Below are 19,092 nucleotides of genomic sequence, written 5' to 3' on the forward strand. Positions count from 1 at the left end.
TGCTTTCATCATTGTCATCATCTTAATAATTCTACTCTTGGCTGACTCAGTAATGCACCTTGTGAGATGTTTTTAATGTGTACGAGCAGAGCATTTCTATACTGTTATCATTTTCCATTTGGAAATTGAACAAACACCAACAGTTACAAGGGTATCTGACCTACAGGTGTAGACCTGCAGCGGTCATTTGTCGCACTGAAATGATGTCAGTCAGGTCTTTCTACTGTATTCACCTTGACCATGTTGCACACCCCTTGTAAAGATAAATGGACTATATTTACATTACACGTTTCCCCATTGGCAGTTTGCAAAGCACTTTGCAAAGGGCTCCATTTATTGACCTATTAACACACACACAGGTACACAACTAATGGTGGATCTGCTACACAAGGTACTGTTCTGTTGTCAGAAGCCATTTTTAGTTGATTGTCTCTGCACTACATAAACCTCGCTGCCATAAAGCACGCTGCAGGAACTCATTCCTACCACTCTCTGTAAAGTTGTATAATAACTCTTCATTCTGTGACAGATGAACACACCTGTCAGGCGTATGGTCCCAAACACATTTTTGTATTATACCTTCATGCAGCTTTTTCTCACGATTTAATTTGTACATTTTATTTATTAATGCAATTTGCACTTCTCCCTTACAAATGTCAGTCTTACTAACATCATTTTTCTTTTTCTTTGTTTTTTTTATCACTGTTGTAAATATATAAATTCCTGCACTATCTCATAGTATAAGGCCCTTACCAGGCACCTGTGGCCCTTTTTTTTAACTGTGCTGTTTATTGTAGACTGTACCCTTCATCGTGCTGCTGTAACACATCAATTTCCCTTGTGCAATCAATAAAGTATCTTTTTCAAAAATCTATCTATCACTCATTTACTGGACCATATGCACCAAAAACATTTCAGTAGAGAAGACTGCACAATAATCATCTTCATGTAGCCTGTTTACACAGATTTTACAGTTCACTAAACATTGCTGGCTTTTATCATCAAAGTTAATTATTTTTTTTATCTATATTGTTACAAAAGGACAAAATATGCAGTGATACAAACAAGAAAAGAAGACAATACAACAGTTGCACATATTTGCATATTTTACATGTCATTAGAATTGTGTGGGAGTCACATGTGCATGAACGCATTGTGTGGTTATGCGGATGTGCATTATGAGACATTTTGTCAAGTTGTGCAACATTACCAAGCAAGCACAGCAATAGAGGGATTTTACAGCCCTGGGATATTGGATCATTTTTCAGTCTAAGAGGAGTGGATCGGGCATTTTAGCATTTGTCTTTTCAGATCCTTCTCTTATAAAAGAATGATCTCTTATCTCTTGTAACTAAATGTAGCACCCAAAAGCTCTTTGTAAATCTGTTACACTTCTAGCATTCCAAGAAAAGGGTGCACAATGCATTTATCGGTACATTTAAAAAAAAGAAAAGCAGTCAGTTCCAAAAACTTGCCAAAACAAGCCCCTTAAATAATTTTCAATTTTTTGTGGATAGCAATAAATAGTGTCCAACGTCTCAAAGTTTTTGAGGAGAAACGTTTGAGTTTGGGTCCAGTGGAGGTAGTTTGAGCAGGTGGCAAATCTGATTGCACTCAGGTCCATGCTGATATTTCAGGAACAAACTGAGCCCTCTGGCAGCAAAGTTAGAAGGACCCTTAGGGATCCTGGTGGAGTGAATCTGTGGGTCTGTGAGGTAGGTCAGTCCTTTGCCGTTGGCTGTCACCCATCCTGTGGAAAAATAAATGGATGACTACTAATCTTTGTCATGTGACAATATTGCGTTCAGTGAAAAGCAGCAGATGTCACACACCTTGTAAATCTACAACGACTTCCTGGCCACCAGAGAACAGGTAGGTGAAGTGTCCAAATGCGAGGCCATAATCTGTAGCATGGAACATCTTCTCCTTCTTTTCAGTGTTGTTGGTCAGTTTGACAAAGTCTCCAAGCATGTAGGGCTCCACGGTTACACAGCCCACAATCTCATCTCCATCCAGAATCTGATCACCGGAAAACAAGAGAGATATTTTGTAACATTTGAAGACTGTTTGGATTCTACTGGTAGCAACAATATTACTAAAATAAATCTTTGTATTTAAATGTTACTAATCTCAGTAATCCATTGGCTCTATGTGTCTTTTGGGTTTGTGATTGGCTCTCAGCACACACATTGCTGTACTGTTGTATTGTGTTTATAAAGATAAATGGCAGTACACAGTCTGGTTTACACTCAGTGAATAATGATAAAGGCTCTCTGTCTTTGGCCCAAATCAATAAATACTTTCCACACAGAATTGTAAAAATTTGCAGATCATAGCACCTCCTAGACTAATAACCTACAGAATAATTGCTTGACTATATCACAAAACAGATTTCTAGCTCTAAACTGAAAGTATTACATTTCAAGCTGCTGCAGTCTGTACCAAACTCTGGATATGGGCTTCTATTAAAGCTGTTTTTACAAAGTAAGCACTTTGAATGCAACATTTGTTATCTTGAATTCCTTTAAATAAGTGTTTCCAGCAGTCCCTCACCAACAGGGCTTCTGACGGAATAAAGAAGATCTGAGCCATAACTTCTTTGTCATAGAGACTTTTGTTGAATTCAGTCACATAGTACTGGGCTGTCATCTGTCGCTCCACATCTTTCAGAGGAAACTGGATCTGCTTTGGGTTCAAGTAATCTTTCCCCACATAACTAAGGACAAATACAGGAAAAAGATGAGACTTCAAGTCACCATATTTAGGTTGAACCAAGATTGCTACCATACTTGCTTAGCCGCTCCTCCTGGTGTAAAAACTGCACCCATATTGTTGTTCTCTGCGCGCCCTTCTCCCCCATTGAGTCACCAATGTAAACACAAGTTTCCATGGCTGTCCACAGTCCGGTGGCCTTGGAGAACTTTAAATGGAGAGCACCTAGATAGAGATCAACAGACAATTACAAGCTTTTTTGTTCTGTAAGACAAGGCTGGGGTTGATATATAAAAGCTACCCGCCTGCTGAACTCATTGGTGCTCATTTTCATGGAAAAAAAGATCATCTCAGCCCCTTAAATGGGGACATAGACCTATGGTCACGAGCTCTGGGTAGACACTGAACGAACAAGTGGCTGAAATAAGCTTTCTCTGTAGGGTGTCTGGTCTTTGCCTTAGAGATAGCACCTCAGCTGGCTCCTTTCGATGTGGTAGAGTAGCGGGTTTACTCAGAGCCTCTCCTAGATGACTGAGCTCAAAAGGAGCCAGCTGAGATGCTTTGGACACCTGATAAGGAAGCCTCCTTGGCATCTCCTGGGTGAGCTCCGGAGGGAGGGGCAGCCCCAGGACACAATGGAGAGATGATATCTCTCAGCTGGTCTGGGAACGCCTTCATGTTTCCCCTAGATAAGGTAGAGGAGGTAGCTAGAGAGGGGGTCTGGGCTTCCCTGCTTAGGCTGCAGCCCCTGTAACCTGGTTCCAGATAAATGGAAGAAAATGGATGGATGTAGCCCATTGAATAAGAAACTAAAGCAAAGCCATCTGTGAAGGTGGTAATTGGTCTAATTCTTATATAGCCAGATCTGTATGATATATATATAGCATATAGATCTGGGTGTGAGCACAGAAGCCCTACTTATATGGTTTAAACCTCCTATTTATGAGAGTGCAGCTAATCAGAAGAAAGTGAGGGAGGCTTAAAGGAGTCAGAACTGCTATGTATGAAGTGAGGTGCAGCCCAGTGTAGAAAGAAAATAAGGATTGTCATAAATGTGAATCATGCAAAACTATAGAATCAGATTCCAAGTATAAATTTAAAAGGGGAGCTGGAAAAAAATGGTGCAAAATGAAATCAAAGCAATGGAAATATCACGAGTGCTGAACATAAATATCTGTGCCAAACTCTGCTGGAATCCATCCAGTCGCCGTTGAGACACCTCACTCAAAACAGCAAGTGTGAACATCATGGTGTCACTACAGGGAAAGTGACAGTAGAATATATCGTTTGGGGACGGGGAATGTGAGTGTTTAAAATTTCACAGTAATCCATCCAACGCGTGATCATACATAATATATTTTACATTTAAGATATTTTTATCTAGAGTGACAGAATGATGCTGACACCCTAGAGACATAGTTCTTCTGCAGCTCACAGAAAGTACTGATGGTGACAAAGGAAGAGCAGGAATGTAAACTTACTGTGGGCAGTTTTGTACTGCTCCAACTTGAATTTTTTCTCATCATTGTGCAACCTCTTCAGCAGACAATCATTGCAAATGCCAGCCAGAAGGGTTCGGTAATCCCATTGTGACAACAAGAATGGTTTCATAGGGACAGCATCAGCTACAGTGCTTGGGTCTAGGCAGCTGTAGCACATGGAGTTCTTCTTCTGGGGCACATTCTGCACCTCAGTTTGTTGACAACAACTTTGGTTTACCTCCAGGACTCCAAATGAACTCTTTGTAGAGGTTTCAGTGACAGGTAACAGTTCTGTGACAGCTTGGGATTGATTATTTTGCATTGCTAAAGTGCTGTTTGTTGCAGGTTGTACTTCAGTTTCCGCATTTTGGTAAACTTTGGGGCTTTTGATCGGTTGTGGTTTTAATAAAGCACGTATTTTCTGGTTTTTGCTCATGTGATCAGAAGGGGAATCATCTGTTTCAAAATCGACCGTTTCACAAATGAAGAAGCTCCCATCTGAATCTGGTGAATCGCTGTTTTGGCAAGCTCCTGCTTTGGAAATACTACTTGGTTGTGGTTTCCTGTATGTGGGAGAATTCAGATCAGCTGAAAGTTTTTCCCATGATGACTGGGAACCGAAACTGTCCCCAAGGGAGCAAGAGGATGTTATAGATAGCTGGGATAAGGACTGCACTACTCCTTCAGCTATTGCCTCAGCAGCATCAGACATCACGTCCTCTTCAGAGGTCAGCGTTTCTATTTCAGCTTTTATCATCTGAAAGTTTTCTGAATCCCTGCTCATGCTGAAGGAGGAAGTGGCAGGTAGTGCAGAACTGACACCAGAGTTACAACCCTGTAAGTTTCGCTTCTTGTTTTCATGGGGAGACTGTGACTTGTCGTCTGACCTTTCTTCATCATCTTCTGTGGGTAGACAGCTCTGATTGGTCGCTCCCTCTCTATGTCCAATAGCACTGCTTCCTGTATAGCTTCTGCTGGGCTGAGAAGAGCCTGAACTTGTTATGGACACTTCCTGCCACGAGGAGCCAAGGATATCTGTGCTTTCAGGCTTTTGAGGCATATGCACGCTGGATGAATGTGAGCCTCCCTGAGCCTCTGTGTTGAGTGTGCCAGTGGTTGTCCAAAGCGCTGTTATACACAGCCTTCCTCTGTCCATCTCTATCTCATCTTTAGCATCCCTACAGTGTGTGTTAGTGGTCTCACACAGTGACTCGTGATACTTTTGGAACCGCCTCATTATCTTAGCAAAACCTGCATGATTAAAATTTACAGAGGTGTCTTTGACATTTCTGTAGCTGTCAGGGACAAAAGACCCCTTGTCTGAATTAAGGAAAGGCTCCACTCGGAGAAGCAGCTTGACTTGGGTGACCAGGTGCATGATCTCAGTGCACAGGCTGTCTTTGTCTTGGGTACCAGCATGGCAGTAACTGTAAAAACTAGATAAAGCATTTTGACAAGCTTGAACTGCCTGTGCTACAACCTCCAAAGGAGTTCCAAGCCACTTGTGAGTGACAGTGAGGGAATAGGCAGCTTTTAGAAAGGTATGAAGCTCCTGCTTGCTGGTTACCAGATCACCCTCTGCTCTGGTGAGAAGGCCAATTGTAAATGCTTCTTGTGCCTGCTGGAGAAATGACTGTCTTTGAGAATCTGGACACTCCACAGAGAAACTGTATGATAGCAAGCAGGTACCTTGGGTTGTCTAAAGAAAAACACAAACAGAGGAACAATTACATAACCACAGGAAAGATCTCGTTTACGATCCTACATTCTGTGCAAGTCTTTAGCCACCCCTCATTTCTTTACTCACTCATTTTCAGTGCCGTTCTTGTACCTGACAGTATTCAAGCATTAAGAAGAACCTAATGCAATGCATGTACTAGTACTGTGTCTACACATAACAGACAAATTATCATAGAACCAATTTTGTATCTTTAGGCATTTTGTTATTAGCGGTCTGTCACAAAAACACATAATTTGTTCCCATTATTTTGGTTAATTCTGCGAAAAAGGTCAAAGATAACACAGCTCGACAGGCATATATTATTATTTTACTTAGCATATCTTGCCATGGTGTGCGATTTGTGATTAAAAAAACTGAGAATTGGAGAAGAGAAAAAGTATCAGGACTAAAAAACTATCTACAGTGGATGAACTTTTTCTGAAAGTCTTATCTTTAAGAAATACGAAAAAATCCAGCAAAAGGTTGACATAGGAGCTGAGGGATGCATCTAGCCCACTAGTGGATCCAGCTACTGTTTGCTCATCAAAAATGGAAATGGAATAGGAATGGAAATAACACACAAACTGCACTGAAAATCAGTGGCGACCAGAGTGACAAATCCAAATGTGAAATTTTTGGTTCAAATTGTCATCAATTTGTACAGAGTAGGCCAGGAGAGAGGTACAACAGCGAGGGTCTATGGCCATCTGTAGGCTCTGTCACTGGGGCTGCATTTAAGCCAGTGGTGTTGGTGAGCTTGTCAAAATAATGGAACCCAAACCTCAACATTACTGAAACACTGTAAGGTCAGTGGAATAAAAGCCATCCAGCATCCAAGTAAGAGCTTTGAAATGTCCTTTTAGAACGCTGAAGAGCTGTTCCCGAAAATTCCTTAAACAAATCAGAAGAAAGCTGCGTGCAGGCTGTGTTGAAGAATAAATGTGGAATTGTACTGTTTCGCCCTCTGTACTATATTGCCATGTATGTTTACATGTGTTTAAATAATTCACTGCAGGTTTTCCTATTTTCATAGTAAAATATAAAGAAATGAGGGGTGGCTTCAGAGTTTTGCGCAGTGCTATACATCCAAAAAAAAGTTGGGTCACTGTATGTAAATATAAGCAAACTCAAAATGCAACAGTTGACAAATCATTTAAACCCTCTATTTACCTGAAAATATCATATCAAGACAGAACGAAATGATGATATTCAAAAAAGGTCATTTTGGGAGAAAAAGTGAAAACCAGTATTGAATGATTGTGATCTTTGAACTATTAGACATTAGCAGAAACCACTGTCTGGGTTAAGGAACTATGCATGAAAACCAGGATCCAGAATATCCCCTACCTCTGGGACTGAGGCAAAGGGGAAAACTTTCCTGTGGTCTGACTGACTAATCAAAATTTATATTTCTGACTGAATCACTGACTTTGCATCCTTTGGGTTAAAAGGAGAGGAACCATCCAGCCTGCGATCTGGACACTATTCAAAGCAATGACATTGCTATGCACATGTGAAACTTGCATCTCTGTGAAGGCCTTATTTATGCTGAACTAAGGCTGTCAGACACCAGATTTTTACTCTGTTATTATCAGTGCTAAAAGCCACAATTACAGATTAAGAAGCATTAGTCAAATTCATCTCTAACTCGTGTTTTTTTGGGGGGCAAATGAATCACAATCAAAAAACAAGCGTTGGAAAGTGGAGAATCTCTAAGTAACTATACAAAACCACATAAAAATATTTAGTTTTTTAAATATCATGGTTATCATCAGTAAAAGAATACTGAAACATCCCTTATATGGATCAATATAATTTTGGGTTTTGGAGAAACACATTGCTTTTCAGGAAGGCCTCGCTTATTTCAGAATGAAAAGGCCAAACCACATTCTTTCAGGTATGTCAGCGGCACAGTGCAGCACTGTGGTTGCTTAACTGGCATGCTAAGAGTCCTAAGCTGTCACTAATAGAATCACCTGACACGTTATCAAACATAAAATATGGCAAAGGTGACTCCGTCTTGCTCAAGTAAAGTAAAATGCTTTATCAAGCAACAAAATTATTTGCCCTCCACGTCAGTTCCCAAACACAGATAGTGTTGAAAGACAAGCTGATTAACCACAGTAGTTAACATTGCTCAGTTCTCATGTGGTACTGAATTCAAAATCGCAAAAACTATCACAGGCTAAATACAGGCTTTAAAAATCGTTAAGAAGTTAATTAACATTTTAAAAATCCCTTTTTTTGATGGAGCATTGCATTCAAGGGGATAGAGAAAACAGTAGTTGAAGACCACAACACAACCAAAATTATTGCAAACATGTGCCATGGTTTGCAATGAATTTCAACCTTAGTACATAAGTACAGAAATTCATGCAGCAACTACTTAACATTAAGAGTCCAACCAGAACCTAATGGAAATTCCTCCTCAAATAGTGACGCAGGGTGGCAGATTAACTGCAAAATGACAAAGGTGCTCTGCAACCTTACCTTTACATAGGAATATCACCAGGATAAAACCAAATACAAGCAGCTGAGTTGAGCCCAGTGTTGCAAAGAAACGTGTCAAGGACAAGTTGCACTTATCACAGCAGACTGACTCATACTGATTGCAACATTTTGGCTGTTTGTGTTTATAAGTTAGACAGCAGTTATTTGCAGACCTTTAACAGTGTGTCTGAAAGTGATTGCAGGCAGTCTGAGTCTGTTCGCAACTGTTTGGAGACAGGTTGCCTCCCACCAGGCAACTTGTGCAATTGTTTTGTGATCAGACAGTTAACGCAGTCACTCTGGAGGTAAAAAAATCATAAGGTGTTTGCTGTTAGACTACTCTGGTGTAACTGAGCCGCAACAAGACTATCTACAAATCTGACATACATTCTTTTTGCATAGGTATTTATAACAATAATAATAATTGTCATTATTATTTATCTATTATTTAATCAGTCAGCAGTACCAATTTCATGCCTGAGTGGGGTTCTAATTAACAGACTCAAAAAAATAAGTCTGCAGGAAGGAAGATTTCAATATTATCAACAAAACAGCAAACACATTCAATGGAGGATTGCCTGATAACTACTTGCTTAAACATAAAACTTTTGCTGGACTATGAGGATTCTCTATCACTGCAGGAAATAAAACTTAGTTCAAATTAGTTATGCTGGGGAAGTTTCAGTTATCTGCGTCAGTAATCTATGCTGATAAACTAGAACTCTAAAGGTCAATTGCAGGCAAGTAGACAGAGATTATTCAGTAGAAGTAACTTACCACGTTAGTCAAAACATACAGTGAAGTATACTGAGTGTATACCACTGCCATCTTAGCAGCCTGGGCTGCTGAGAGAAGACGATGATTTCCATCCCCAAGTAACGTCTGAAAAAATGGACAGAATAAATAATGCAGCAAATTTTTTTTTAGAAAAAACAACTAATGAATGGAGATTGTGAGGCGGGCTTACAAAATCAATATCTGGATTAGTCCTAAAGGCATGGAAGTCCTCATTATTCATAGATACCAATATACTGGCCAGTATACAAAGGGAAGTTCCAATACCCTATAAAATAAACAGAGTTGCAGGTCAGAGGTTTATCACAGTGTGTAAACTGGGCCGACTAACATCTAAACCAGGATAGTCAAACATTAAACATAAGGCCTGGGGACCAGAATCAGTGTGTCAAAGACTTCAATCTGGTCCACTGAATGGCTTTGGAAAATGTGAAGGAGGACAAAAGTTTTATATTTTAAATGTATTTTCATAGATTTTACAGCTTCATCATGGCCATTCATACAACACCAAAGTAAAACAAATATCTGATAAACACTTAAATGACACAATCATTATCTGCTATAGAAATGCAGTATTTTTACAGTGTGTTCAGAGTAAAAATAAAAACAAAGCACATTCTGTAAATTAACAAAGATTTTCCATTTTTTTAATTACAGGAAAGTTTGAGCTAACAGAATCTTTTCTGTAATTTTACACTTTTATTTCTTACAATTAAAGCACACAGCAGCATTTCTTCATCATGTAGAAGTTACCTTTCTTTTGCTTATATTCAAATATCCCAGAGATAAAATGTGTACTTAAACTTCTTTAAGCTGACACAAAGCAGAGTGTCCCACAATGTCAAATGAGTTTGACATCCCTGATTTAAACCTCAACCAACTATGCCAACTATGGCAACCAAATGATAGTATTGTCTGTGGTACCTTTTTGTCAGGTTGAGGAAGCGAGTAGTACCCAACCAAGGAAGCCCATATTAGCTCTGCAGCCTCTAACCACAGGCCTAAAACACAACACAAAGACAATAAAAAATAATCACAAAATAATGACAATTATCTTTCACTTCACAAAAGTGATCTTACCCAGCTTTTGCAAAATCGTGCCACGCACTTGAACACTCACAGCCTGCACGAGCACCCGGTCACTTTCAGAGTGGTATATCCAATGACCTGCACATAAAAGATAAAGGCACATTATTTGTTTACTTTGTGGACTCAGTTTAATCCTCAATAAATGTCCGTGAAAAGGAACAGACAGGAAACTACCTGTCGTCCCGCTGTTGTTAATCAGGCTGCTCAGGATGTACTCTGCCTTCTGCAGTTTTCCTGTGGGGCAGATAATGATTATGTTTGCATTTACCCAGGTCTGCACAAGCCTTACTTAAAATAACCCTTTAATGAAATGTGGCAAAAATAACTAAGGAGTGAGAGCCGTTCATGTGCAATTTCCAGGTTATGAGTTTACGTCAATCACTATAATTTCTCCAAACAATAATTAGCACTAACATGTATCAAACAGGAGTTTATATAGTCGTTTCCAGCTCCAAATTGCTATTATTTCACTCTCCAAGAACGGCTTTGATTTATAGTTTAAAAAAATTATGTTTTTCTTATTTTGCTTTAGTCCATCCACTGTCTGAAAAAAAAGCTGCTTTAGCTCTTTCACCCCTCCCTACATGCCAAACTGATCTGTTGCCCCCTGCAGACAAAAGATTTGAACAGCTGATGGGTGGAGCTTCTGTGCTCGCAGCGTAGCTGAAATTACCATATTAGATAAATCCCGTGTCACTGATATCACACAGAGATGAGAAGACAAAAAATACTTTAAAAGCATCGATCCCAATCTTTCACTGCACTGTACCCGAGTTAAAATAGACCCTGGCCTGCCGTATGACCAGCTGGGGGGCTATGGGGGTCTCGGGGTAGCGTCTGTGGAGAAGCTTGGCAATCTTCAGCAGACGGCTTGAATCATCAGTCCAGTAGAGGTAACGGTCCACTAAGAAGACAACTGCCAGTGCACAGTGTGCCTCCTCAGCTCTGATGCAGGCCTTCAGGAGATCCTGGCAGACACAAACACGACGTTTGGGATTGTGCTTATGTTTTTATTTACAATGACACCACAGGGTGCCAAGCTGAATAGGCTATTGTTTAATTATTACCAGTAGTTGAGACAAGTGTTTGCTGATGAGGTCATTGAGGTTGGTTTTGTCAGCGGCGCTGACAGACTGCTTATACTGCCACTTCTCCGGTGCAAAAGGCCATTTCATGTCCATGGCTTCCTGCAGGAGGGAGGCCAGTTCGGCACACAGCGAGTCTACAGGAAATAAAAATCCAGATGAGCAAACAGTATTGGGCTTAAGATACACTGATGCTTTCAAAATGTATTCACAAAAGAATATCTTTACCTAAAGTGACTACATTCAAGCTACACGGGGATTACTAGTACATAAACTGACCTCTTTATTTGAAACTTTGACCATGGTTAATATTAGCATCCACCATTAGAAAAAGTATATACAAAAAAAAGCATGAAAGATTCACATCAACGCAACGCAACACAAGGAAAAGCTGGATGGATTGCTGTTTAGAAATGTACTGCTGTTTGAACCAATAACAGGAAGTTCCCAAAAGGAAGACTTAATTTACTTAGACTTAGTTTAAGCTGCCTTGGACAGTTTTAGGTCTAAGATTCAAAAATAAGCAGCAAAACATCATTTATATGAAAAATCTAAGTGAAATGGAGCATGTTTTGTCCCTTGTTTAGCAGTGACATGTAACAGTACGTGTGTGTTGACCCTATAAGATGCGAGACACCAGCCCGCATTAGTTAAAGGCACATGCTTAACATCACAAAGTGTCAAATTCATGCCATGGAAGCTACAGAGCTGTACAGAGCTTATGCAAGCATAATTCCACCTCACCTTTGATCCTGACCCAAATCTCTGAGTATCTCACATGCTCAAAAAACACTAAACAGCACCATCTTGTGTCTGACCTCTGCAGCTGCAGTAATTCAGCCGCTCTTGTGTGGTGGGCCCTGCCTCAGAAACCCCGGTGGACTGCCGACCTGCTGCTTCTGCTGCCCCGAGGCACTCGTCCAGTAAATCTCCCACCTCTCGACTGTCCATTGTGGCAAACAGACGCAGTTAGCTGTTTTCGGAAAGGAAAAAAAATCCTTCTCTCTTGGCCTCCTCACCCCTGTTCCTGTAAGAGAGTGATCCAAGAGAGGGAAATTCCATGAAATGACAATACTGTTGAAATATTGTTGAGAAAGAGCGGCTCCACATCCGGCCCGTTTGTAATATTTTAAAACATTAACATTACGATAAAAATGTAAAAAAACAAACACACAAATAAGTCAACAAAACGCGTGATGAAATTGAACTTGTATACTTTTAAAAGGGGACTAAATATATAGTGTTAACGGCCTAATTTGTCAGGACTTTTCAAAAACTCCTCATCTAGTTCATTTTAAAGAATTTGCTTATAACACATAATAATGAATGCATACGGACCTAAGTTTAGTTCAGTAAGAATATTCTGAAATTCTTCAATAATATGTCGGATTTCAAACTATATAAAAAACATACACTATTCACCGAACTGCAATTTCATATGTTGTGTTGGCGCATGCTCAATCATCTGGACGTAAGGTTTTCAGTGTGAAAAACGTTTGGTCACTAATCTAAGCAACTTCTTCAGCCTCTTATATATATATAGATATATATCTATATATGTGTATATATGTATATGATATACTTGTACGTATGTTATTTCAATACACCATACAGTGCATTTCTGCTTTTTGAAAAACCCCAACCACAGAAAGTATTTCTGCACTATTCAGTGTAACTTAGCCTACAGCTAATTAGCATACATTCGTAATTAGACACCTCGGTTAAGTGTGGCTAACCTCGAAGTATTTATCTCTTTTCTTTTCATGTAAAATGTATGAAAAGTTCTTTTTTTAAACGCACCTATGGTTAGTTCTTGCTCCCTGCGTCTTCCTGGTGGGGCGGAATCATGAAATGCTGCTTTCACAGTTTTCGGAAACATCAAACTTGTACCCCGGAGCGTACGATATTTGTTGCATTATTTAAACCTTGGTCTGTAAAACCCGAACATGAAGAAAATAGGTTAGACTTAACATCAAAATACGTGGTATGATTTATTTAACTGATTATTTTTCTATTTATAAGAAGAAAATAAAAAATTATTTATATTATTATTTATACCTGTCGTCCCGCTTATTTATAAAATACTGTCTAACAGATTTTTTTTTAAATATTACTAAAAAAATCTTATCAAATAAACAATTTTTGGTGGCTGTGCTTAAATTACTTCAGCAAAATACTGTATTTTTAGTATTTAATGTTTTCTCTGTTGTTTATACTTATTCCTGCGAGACCTGAATGCAACGCGTGACGTAATGAAGGGACACAACTGTGATCTACAGCAACAGGTAGCTGGGCTGTAGGAATGTGACTGAAATAAATAATTAAATGAATACATTTATGTATAAAATAATAAATATCCTGAAGGATCTTTGGGAGGACTTTTGAACTTTCAACGGATAAACCAAAATTCAAAAAAACAACTACATCATATATCATATATATATATATATATATACATCATATATATATCTGCTAAACAGCACTCACTCACCAAAACATTTACATTTTCATGAGTTTTTTTCAGGTAACACACGTCCACATTTAATAAATATGTGATCCCGGCTGATAGGACGCCTCGATCTCTCAGAAAAGCGATCAGACGATGAAAAGCCCCGTGGACAGGTTGTGGCGGTATTGCAGTCATACTACCAATAGGCGGGACTGTGGCTCTGCAGTGTGTTTGTGAGCTGCACAGCTGGAACACTAGAAGACTGGCACGCGTTCCAGCTGCGAGCAGATAACTGAGCTCGGCTGCCTCCGCTGCACCAACACGCATCACATCCACAACGTGCTTCCGAGTGCGCCACTCGAGAACTTGGAGACAGCCGCATGGCCCGTTCACAGCAGCAGCATTAATCCCCCGAGGTCGGACCCCAGTTGTTTATCATCTGATGACTTCTTGCGGGCTCCCATCTTTGCCGACTCTAACACTCGGTCGCCGAACAGACTTTGTGAGTTCGACAGTGTTACGGTGATGTAACGCTTCCCATATCAGAGCTCACTCCACAACTGTTGTCACTCCAGCCTCTCCTCTCAGAGCATGGGACGCTTCAAACTCTAAAGGTAAGAAATCTCCTATTTACTTGTTAGTACAACACTGGTGCCACTTTTTTTCCTTTTTAATCTGCAAGGTGGAGCTCAACTACGGCACCTATTTCTTGAAGAAATCTGCTGAAACGTTACACGTCCTTTTCTGGTTCTGTTAAAAGCCTTTCACAACCTAGATAGGCTGACTAATGCATGAGTGCAAGTGTTACTTCTTTTGCAACAGTGAAATTGCGCATGGGCATGCCTGATTGCACCATCAACAACTGCATTGTCTGTCTGATAATTTCACGTCGATTCATTGTGGAAAAAAAGGAGGTAAACTTAGTGCTGCTGGGCTCAGACTTGCAGCTGCAGATACATCTACCTGTTGAACAGTGTTCAGACAGTGATGGTGCTATTCACAGGGCCCAGTGTGTGACTGACTGTGTGCTTGTGTGTTTGTGTATATCTAGCTTGCAAACAACAAGCGTCGGCGGCTGTGTGTAAGAATGTATGAAGAAATGCATTATCTTTGTGGCTATTAATAGACTCACTATAACCACAATATAAAGCTGAGATGCTTAGAGCTGCAGCTACACTGGCGGTGGTTGGGGCGGGGGTAGAGGGATGCCTATTTCTAAAATCTAAAATCTTTGTCCTGCTTCAGCTGGCATGAGAATGATGGTTAACAGAGGTCTGCTGGCACGCACAGTTACAGCTCAAGATGCCAAAGCTCCAGCTGAGTTCTTCTCTTTAAACCTTATGCATCTTTCAGAGCTGACAGCACAGTGAGGTGTGCTTTATATTGCACATGCACTGAGTCTCAGGATTACTGGCTGCTCTACTACTAAACCAACGGATGTAATGATACCTGCATTGAAAGGAATTTACCTCGACTGTAACGCAACACTGTAGGCCACATCCCAGCTGATTGTGATTCAGCAGGCCCGAGTGGTGAGTCAAACGAGTGACAGGTCAGGTGTAGCTTTCTCAGCCTTCAGTCAACCTCTTCATTGCTTGTTTTCTTGTGCAGACTGCAGCTGTCTTAAATGTAATGATTCAAGGTGATTTCGTGCCAATGCGTGCAGAGCAGCAGGGATTAGGAGGCATCTCGGAGTGTGTGGACGCTTACTCACACTGCAGCGTCTTCGCCAAGTTCACCCCAGCTTTATCCACCCTGAGCCATGGTGTCAGAGCCGTGGGATTTCACTTGTAAGCTGGAATCCCTACTGATGTTTTTTTGCTGCATGCGAGAGGCTAAAACAGAGAAGTCACTTCAGTGTTTTCAGTGTGTAGCTCATTTGGCTGGAGCTACACGTTGCTGATGTAGCTCCCGCTGCTATTTTGAATATTGGACAAGCCTGCTTTTGTGCACTTGCTCATCCAGATTAGCAGCTGCTCATCTGGAGAATGCAAATGAGGCAGACATTCAGCATCAACCATCATGCGTGTGGCTCCCACTTACACACTTCTGTCAGCGACCAACAAATCAATAATAAAAAAAAAATAGTCCAAAGTCCATTTTGTCACATGCTGGCTCATTTGATCATCAGTCACCTCAAAGTCACCCATGGCCTCTGTGATCTCATGTACACAAACACTGAAGTGGTGCTTGACTTGAAAGGTAGAGCGCTTTAAAAAGACGGGATTTCAAGGATTAAAGTGCCTCCAAAAAACCGAGTGTAGAAAAAACTGAGTGGAAGAGATTAAAGTAGGAAATCTCTGCATCTCTGTTCTTTCGCGTTCTCCTCTGCTGCTGCAGTGCAATTACTTCTGGCCTGTGGAGCAGACACCCTTGATATTTAGCATCACTTCCAGCTGCCTCCTTCCACCTCAACCTGCAGTGGTGGTGCACTTATCAGGAAAGCCAGCTATAATTGGTTGTATTGTAAAAAGCTTTGCTGCTTTATGCCAAAGGACCGACAGCAACAAATTAGGGAGGAAGGGATGGTGAGTTGAGGAAGGCAAGAACTAAAACAGAACGGGGGGGGGGGGGGGGTGGAGGAAAATCAAGCTGAGAGAAAATAATTACAGAGAGCAGACAATGAGCAGCAGCTCAGACATGTGCACTGGATATTTGCCATCACCGGGATGGATGGTCCTGTGCTCTCTGTCTGTCCTCTACCTTCTCAAGTTTGCTTTTTATTAGCTAATCCAATTTAATCCTCCTTGATTACCACCACGGAGGCCGCCTGAATGTTGAAGTCTTTTTTTGAGCTGTTTGTTTGGTGATGCTTTTAACTGATTTAAACACCTGAAAGGAGAATTTAAAGGCACGCGGCGTAGGCAGAGCTGGAATCAGACTTGGTACGACTCCTACTAACTTGGCAGAAGAACAGCAATCCCAAAATTGTGACAACTAAGGATCTAATTGTGAATAGATGTGAACAGGGTTACTTCTAATTATGTATCAGCCTTCACAAACTGTTTTGCAAATGGTCTGCAAATAATTAAGCGGTCATCTGGGATATTTGGATTCCTCTGCTCCCTACTCAACTCTTCAGCTTGCAGCAAAGGCCACGTACTCTGTAAAAAGGTATGGCGGGAACACAGGAAAGAGAGGCGGCAGCAGAGGAGAGGGAGACATTCTGTAGGAGGGGAAGGTAGCGGGGGTGGGAAAGTGTCAGACCTGAAGAGCTATAAATCAAGCTGAGGCTTTGAATTCAATCAGATAGGGTGAAAGGCATTTGTGGGCAAATCCAAAGCTGATTACTAGAGAAATTAGCAGGTGGTTACAATATCACCATTATTTAAAGTTTGGGCTGAGTGGGGTCGCTCTGCACTGAACAGGTGTTAGGCGTGCCTCAGTTTCAGAAAGGGAATCGAAAGTGCCTGTTATCCCACATCTGCTACCAAGTAGTCTCTACCTTTGTTTTCCCACTCATTCTGTTTACAGTCTGTAATCTGTCAAGCTTTTTATCCGAATGTGCATAATATTTGGTGTGTTATGACTACAGGAAATTGAGGGCTTTGTGGTGTGCTCATGGATGTGTGCTGTTTTAGGGAGGAATACATAAACAGGAACTAGCCAGGGCTGTTAAAAAGCCTGCGGGGGTAAAAAGGAGGGTGGTTGTTTGAATGTGAAACTCCCAGCATTCACAACTAGTTCAAAATGACTGTTGTATAAAACCACTGTGCAGCTCAGTGAGCACATCTCTGACAGGCAGGAGGAAATGAAGCAGATAAACATTGCGAACAGAACAAATTGGCCTCCAGAACTGCAGTTTGTGCCTCATTCTGCAAACCGCAGGCCTTTCTTCGAAGATCGGAGTTTGTGAGAATTAAAACATGCAGCATCACTTGGTATGTGGCCCTAACCAGAAGCAGTTTTTACAGCAGCTGCACAGCTGTGCCTCCTTGTTTCTGAGTCAAGGGTGGAAAACAGCACCTTTGGGCAATATAAGTAGCTGAGATTTATATTGCGAAGGTGAAGCGGCTTAAAAAATACTTTTCAGTTTTCTTTTGTTCGGATGATTTCTTGCTTGAGTATAGCACGTTACTGCTGACTGTTGGTCAACGTTTACATTCAAGGCTTTGTGTTAGACAGGATTTATGAAGGAAAGCTTCTTAGGTTTTGGGCAACTGCTCTTTTTGCAACAAGACTTCCGGCTCTCTAAAAGTCTATGCAAAACGAACCTTGTCCAGTGACCACCAAACTTTGTCCCAATAGACTCAGTCACTACTTCCAGGTCAAAGTTCATAATTTCATATTGCAAATGAAGGTTACTATTAGAGCGAGAAAGCATGGTCATCCAGGATGTGCTTATTGGCTAATGACTATCACTTATCAGTAGTGAAAAGATAGTGACAGCAAAAACACCCAGGTTGAGGCTTTTATGCACTAACCAGAGGGTGTTATCATTGTGACTACACCCATGTTTTACATCTTTTAATCTAGGGTTTAACTTTAACCTCATGTAAAAAATACAGAAAGCCTTAACCACAAACGTATTTTTCTGCTCTAGAAGGTAAATATAGTATGTAACAGCTTGCAGCTGCATAGCCTTGAGTAAAGATGGACAGTATTGCCTGGCAAACGGGGGATTACATGATTGTGTGTTGCACAAAGGGAAAACACAATCACACAACTAACTGGCTTTAGAGGTTCTTGTCTGTTAAGATAGCTCTTTGTTTTATTTTATTCTTTATGCTAAGCTAAGTAGTTTCTTGGCGCCGCTTCACATAAAGTTTTTCTTACATAAAAGTCTGACAAAAGTGCAAATGTGCCAGTTTCGCTCTGTTTAGAAGACTCACAACTCTGATCAGGAAAAAAAGGCTAGCCCGGCTGCATTCAAGGTCATAAAATCTGCTAAGTTAAACCCTTGTAAGCTAACTATAGGTAGCAATATCCTCATATTAACTGTGGAGACATGCAAGTAGAGTAAATTCCTTTTGGCAAATATATGAATGAATGTATTTCCCCTTTAATTTAAAATTTGGCCATTGGAGATGGAACACTTTGCAACAACAGGAAGTGATATCCCTGACTTCAGCAGAACACTAGAACACGAACCCTGACCGAGGCATGCTTTGAAGTTAATAGACAGCTGGCAGGAATCAAACCCAAATGCAGAATTCCATAAAATGATGTATCACATTGGGCCTTTCACACAATACGCCATGTGGCCTCATCTTTTACTCATCACGCAGTGAGGTTTGAAAAGGAAGTTTTGTGTGTCAGAGGGATAAATGA

At 40.7% G+C, this 19,092-nt stretch overlaps 2 protein-coding genes across 7 annotated transcripts in view; one reads left to right on the forward strand and one right to left on the reverse strand.

Moving 5' to 3' along the window:
• Nucleotides 1-674: 674 nt before the first annotated feature.
• Nucleotides 675-14,597, reverse strand: alpk1 (alpha-kinase 1). 3 transcript variants are annotated; one of them, XM_085267405.1, is made up of 14 exons: nt 13,864-14,597; nt 12,191-12,399; nt 11,355-11,509; nt 11,057-11,255; nt 10,462-10,521; nt 10,279-10,365; nt 10,123-10,199; nt 9,371-9,466; nt 9,181-9,285; nt 4,194-5,892; nt 2,790-2,937; nt 2,554-2,716; nt 1,833-2,019; nt 675-1,750 (listed from the first exon to the last, which is right to left on the reverse strand). In XM_085267405.1, exons 2-14 carry the CDS (start codon nt 12,321-12,323, stop codon nt 1,539-1,541), a joined length of 3,321 nt encoding a protein of 1,106 aa, XP_085123531.1. In that variant the 5' UTR covers nt 12,324-12,399; nt 13,864-14,597; the 3' UTR covers nt 675-1,538. The 3 variants fall into 3 exon arrangements, with proteins under 3 accessions (XP_085123531.1, XP_085123530.1, XP_085123532.1); XM_085267404.1 differs by lacking the exon at nt 13,864-14,597 and adding an exon at nt 13,173-13,267; XM_085267406.1 differs by lacking the exons at nt 675-1,750; nt 1,833-2,019 and adding an exon at nt 13,173-13,303 and having other exon boundaries at nt 2,581-2,937.
• The window catches only part of LOC146580652 (RAS guanyl-releasing protein 2-like), a 36,933-nt gene continuing 31,832 nt past the window's right edge, over nt 13,992-19,092 (forward strand). Inside the window, exon 1 of one of the 4 annotated variants that reach the window (XM_085267408.1) lies at nt 13,992-14,435. The gene's annotated coding sequence lies outside the window, so the exon portion shown is untranslated. The remainder of the gene's footprint in view (nt 14,436-19,092) is intronic. The other 3 variants (XM_085267407.1, XM_085267411.1, XM_085267409.1) reach the window with 3 other exon arrangements.

This window comes from Mchenga conophoros, linkage group LG3 (assembly GCF_057382185.1).
Source record: "Mchenga conophoros isolate Kocher_MC1m ecotype Shallow Benthic linkage group LG3, M_conophoros_male_GT1.1, whole genome shotgun sequence".
NCBI classification, from domain to species: Eukaryota; Metazoa; Chordata; class Actinopteri; order Cichliformes; family Cichlidae; genus Mchenga; species Mchenga conophoros.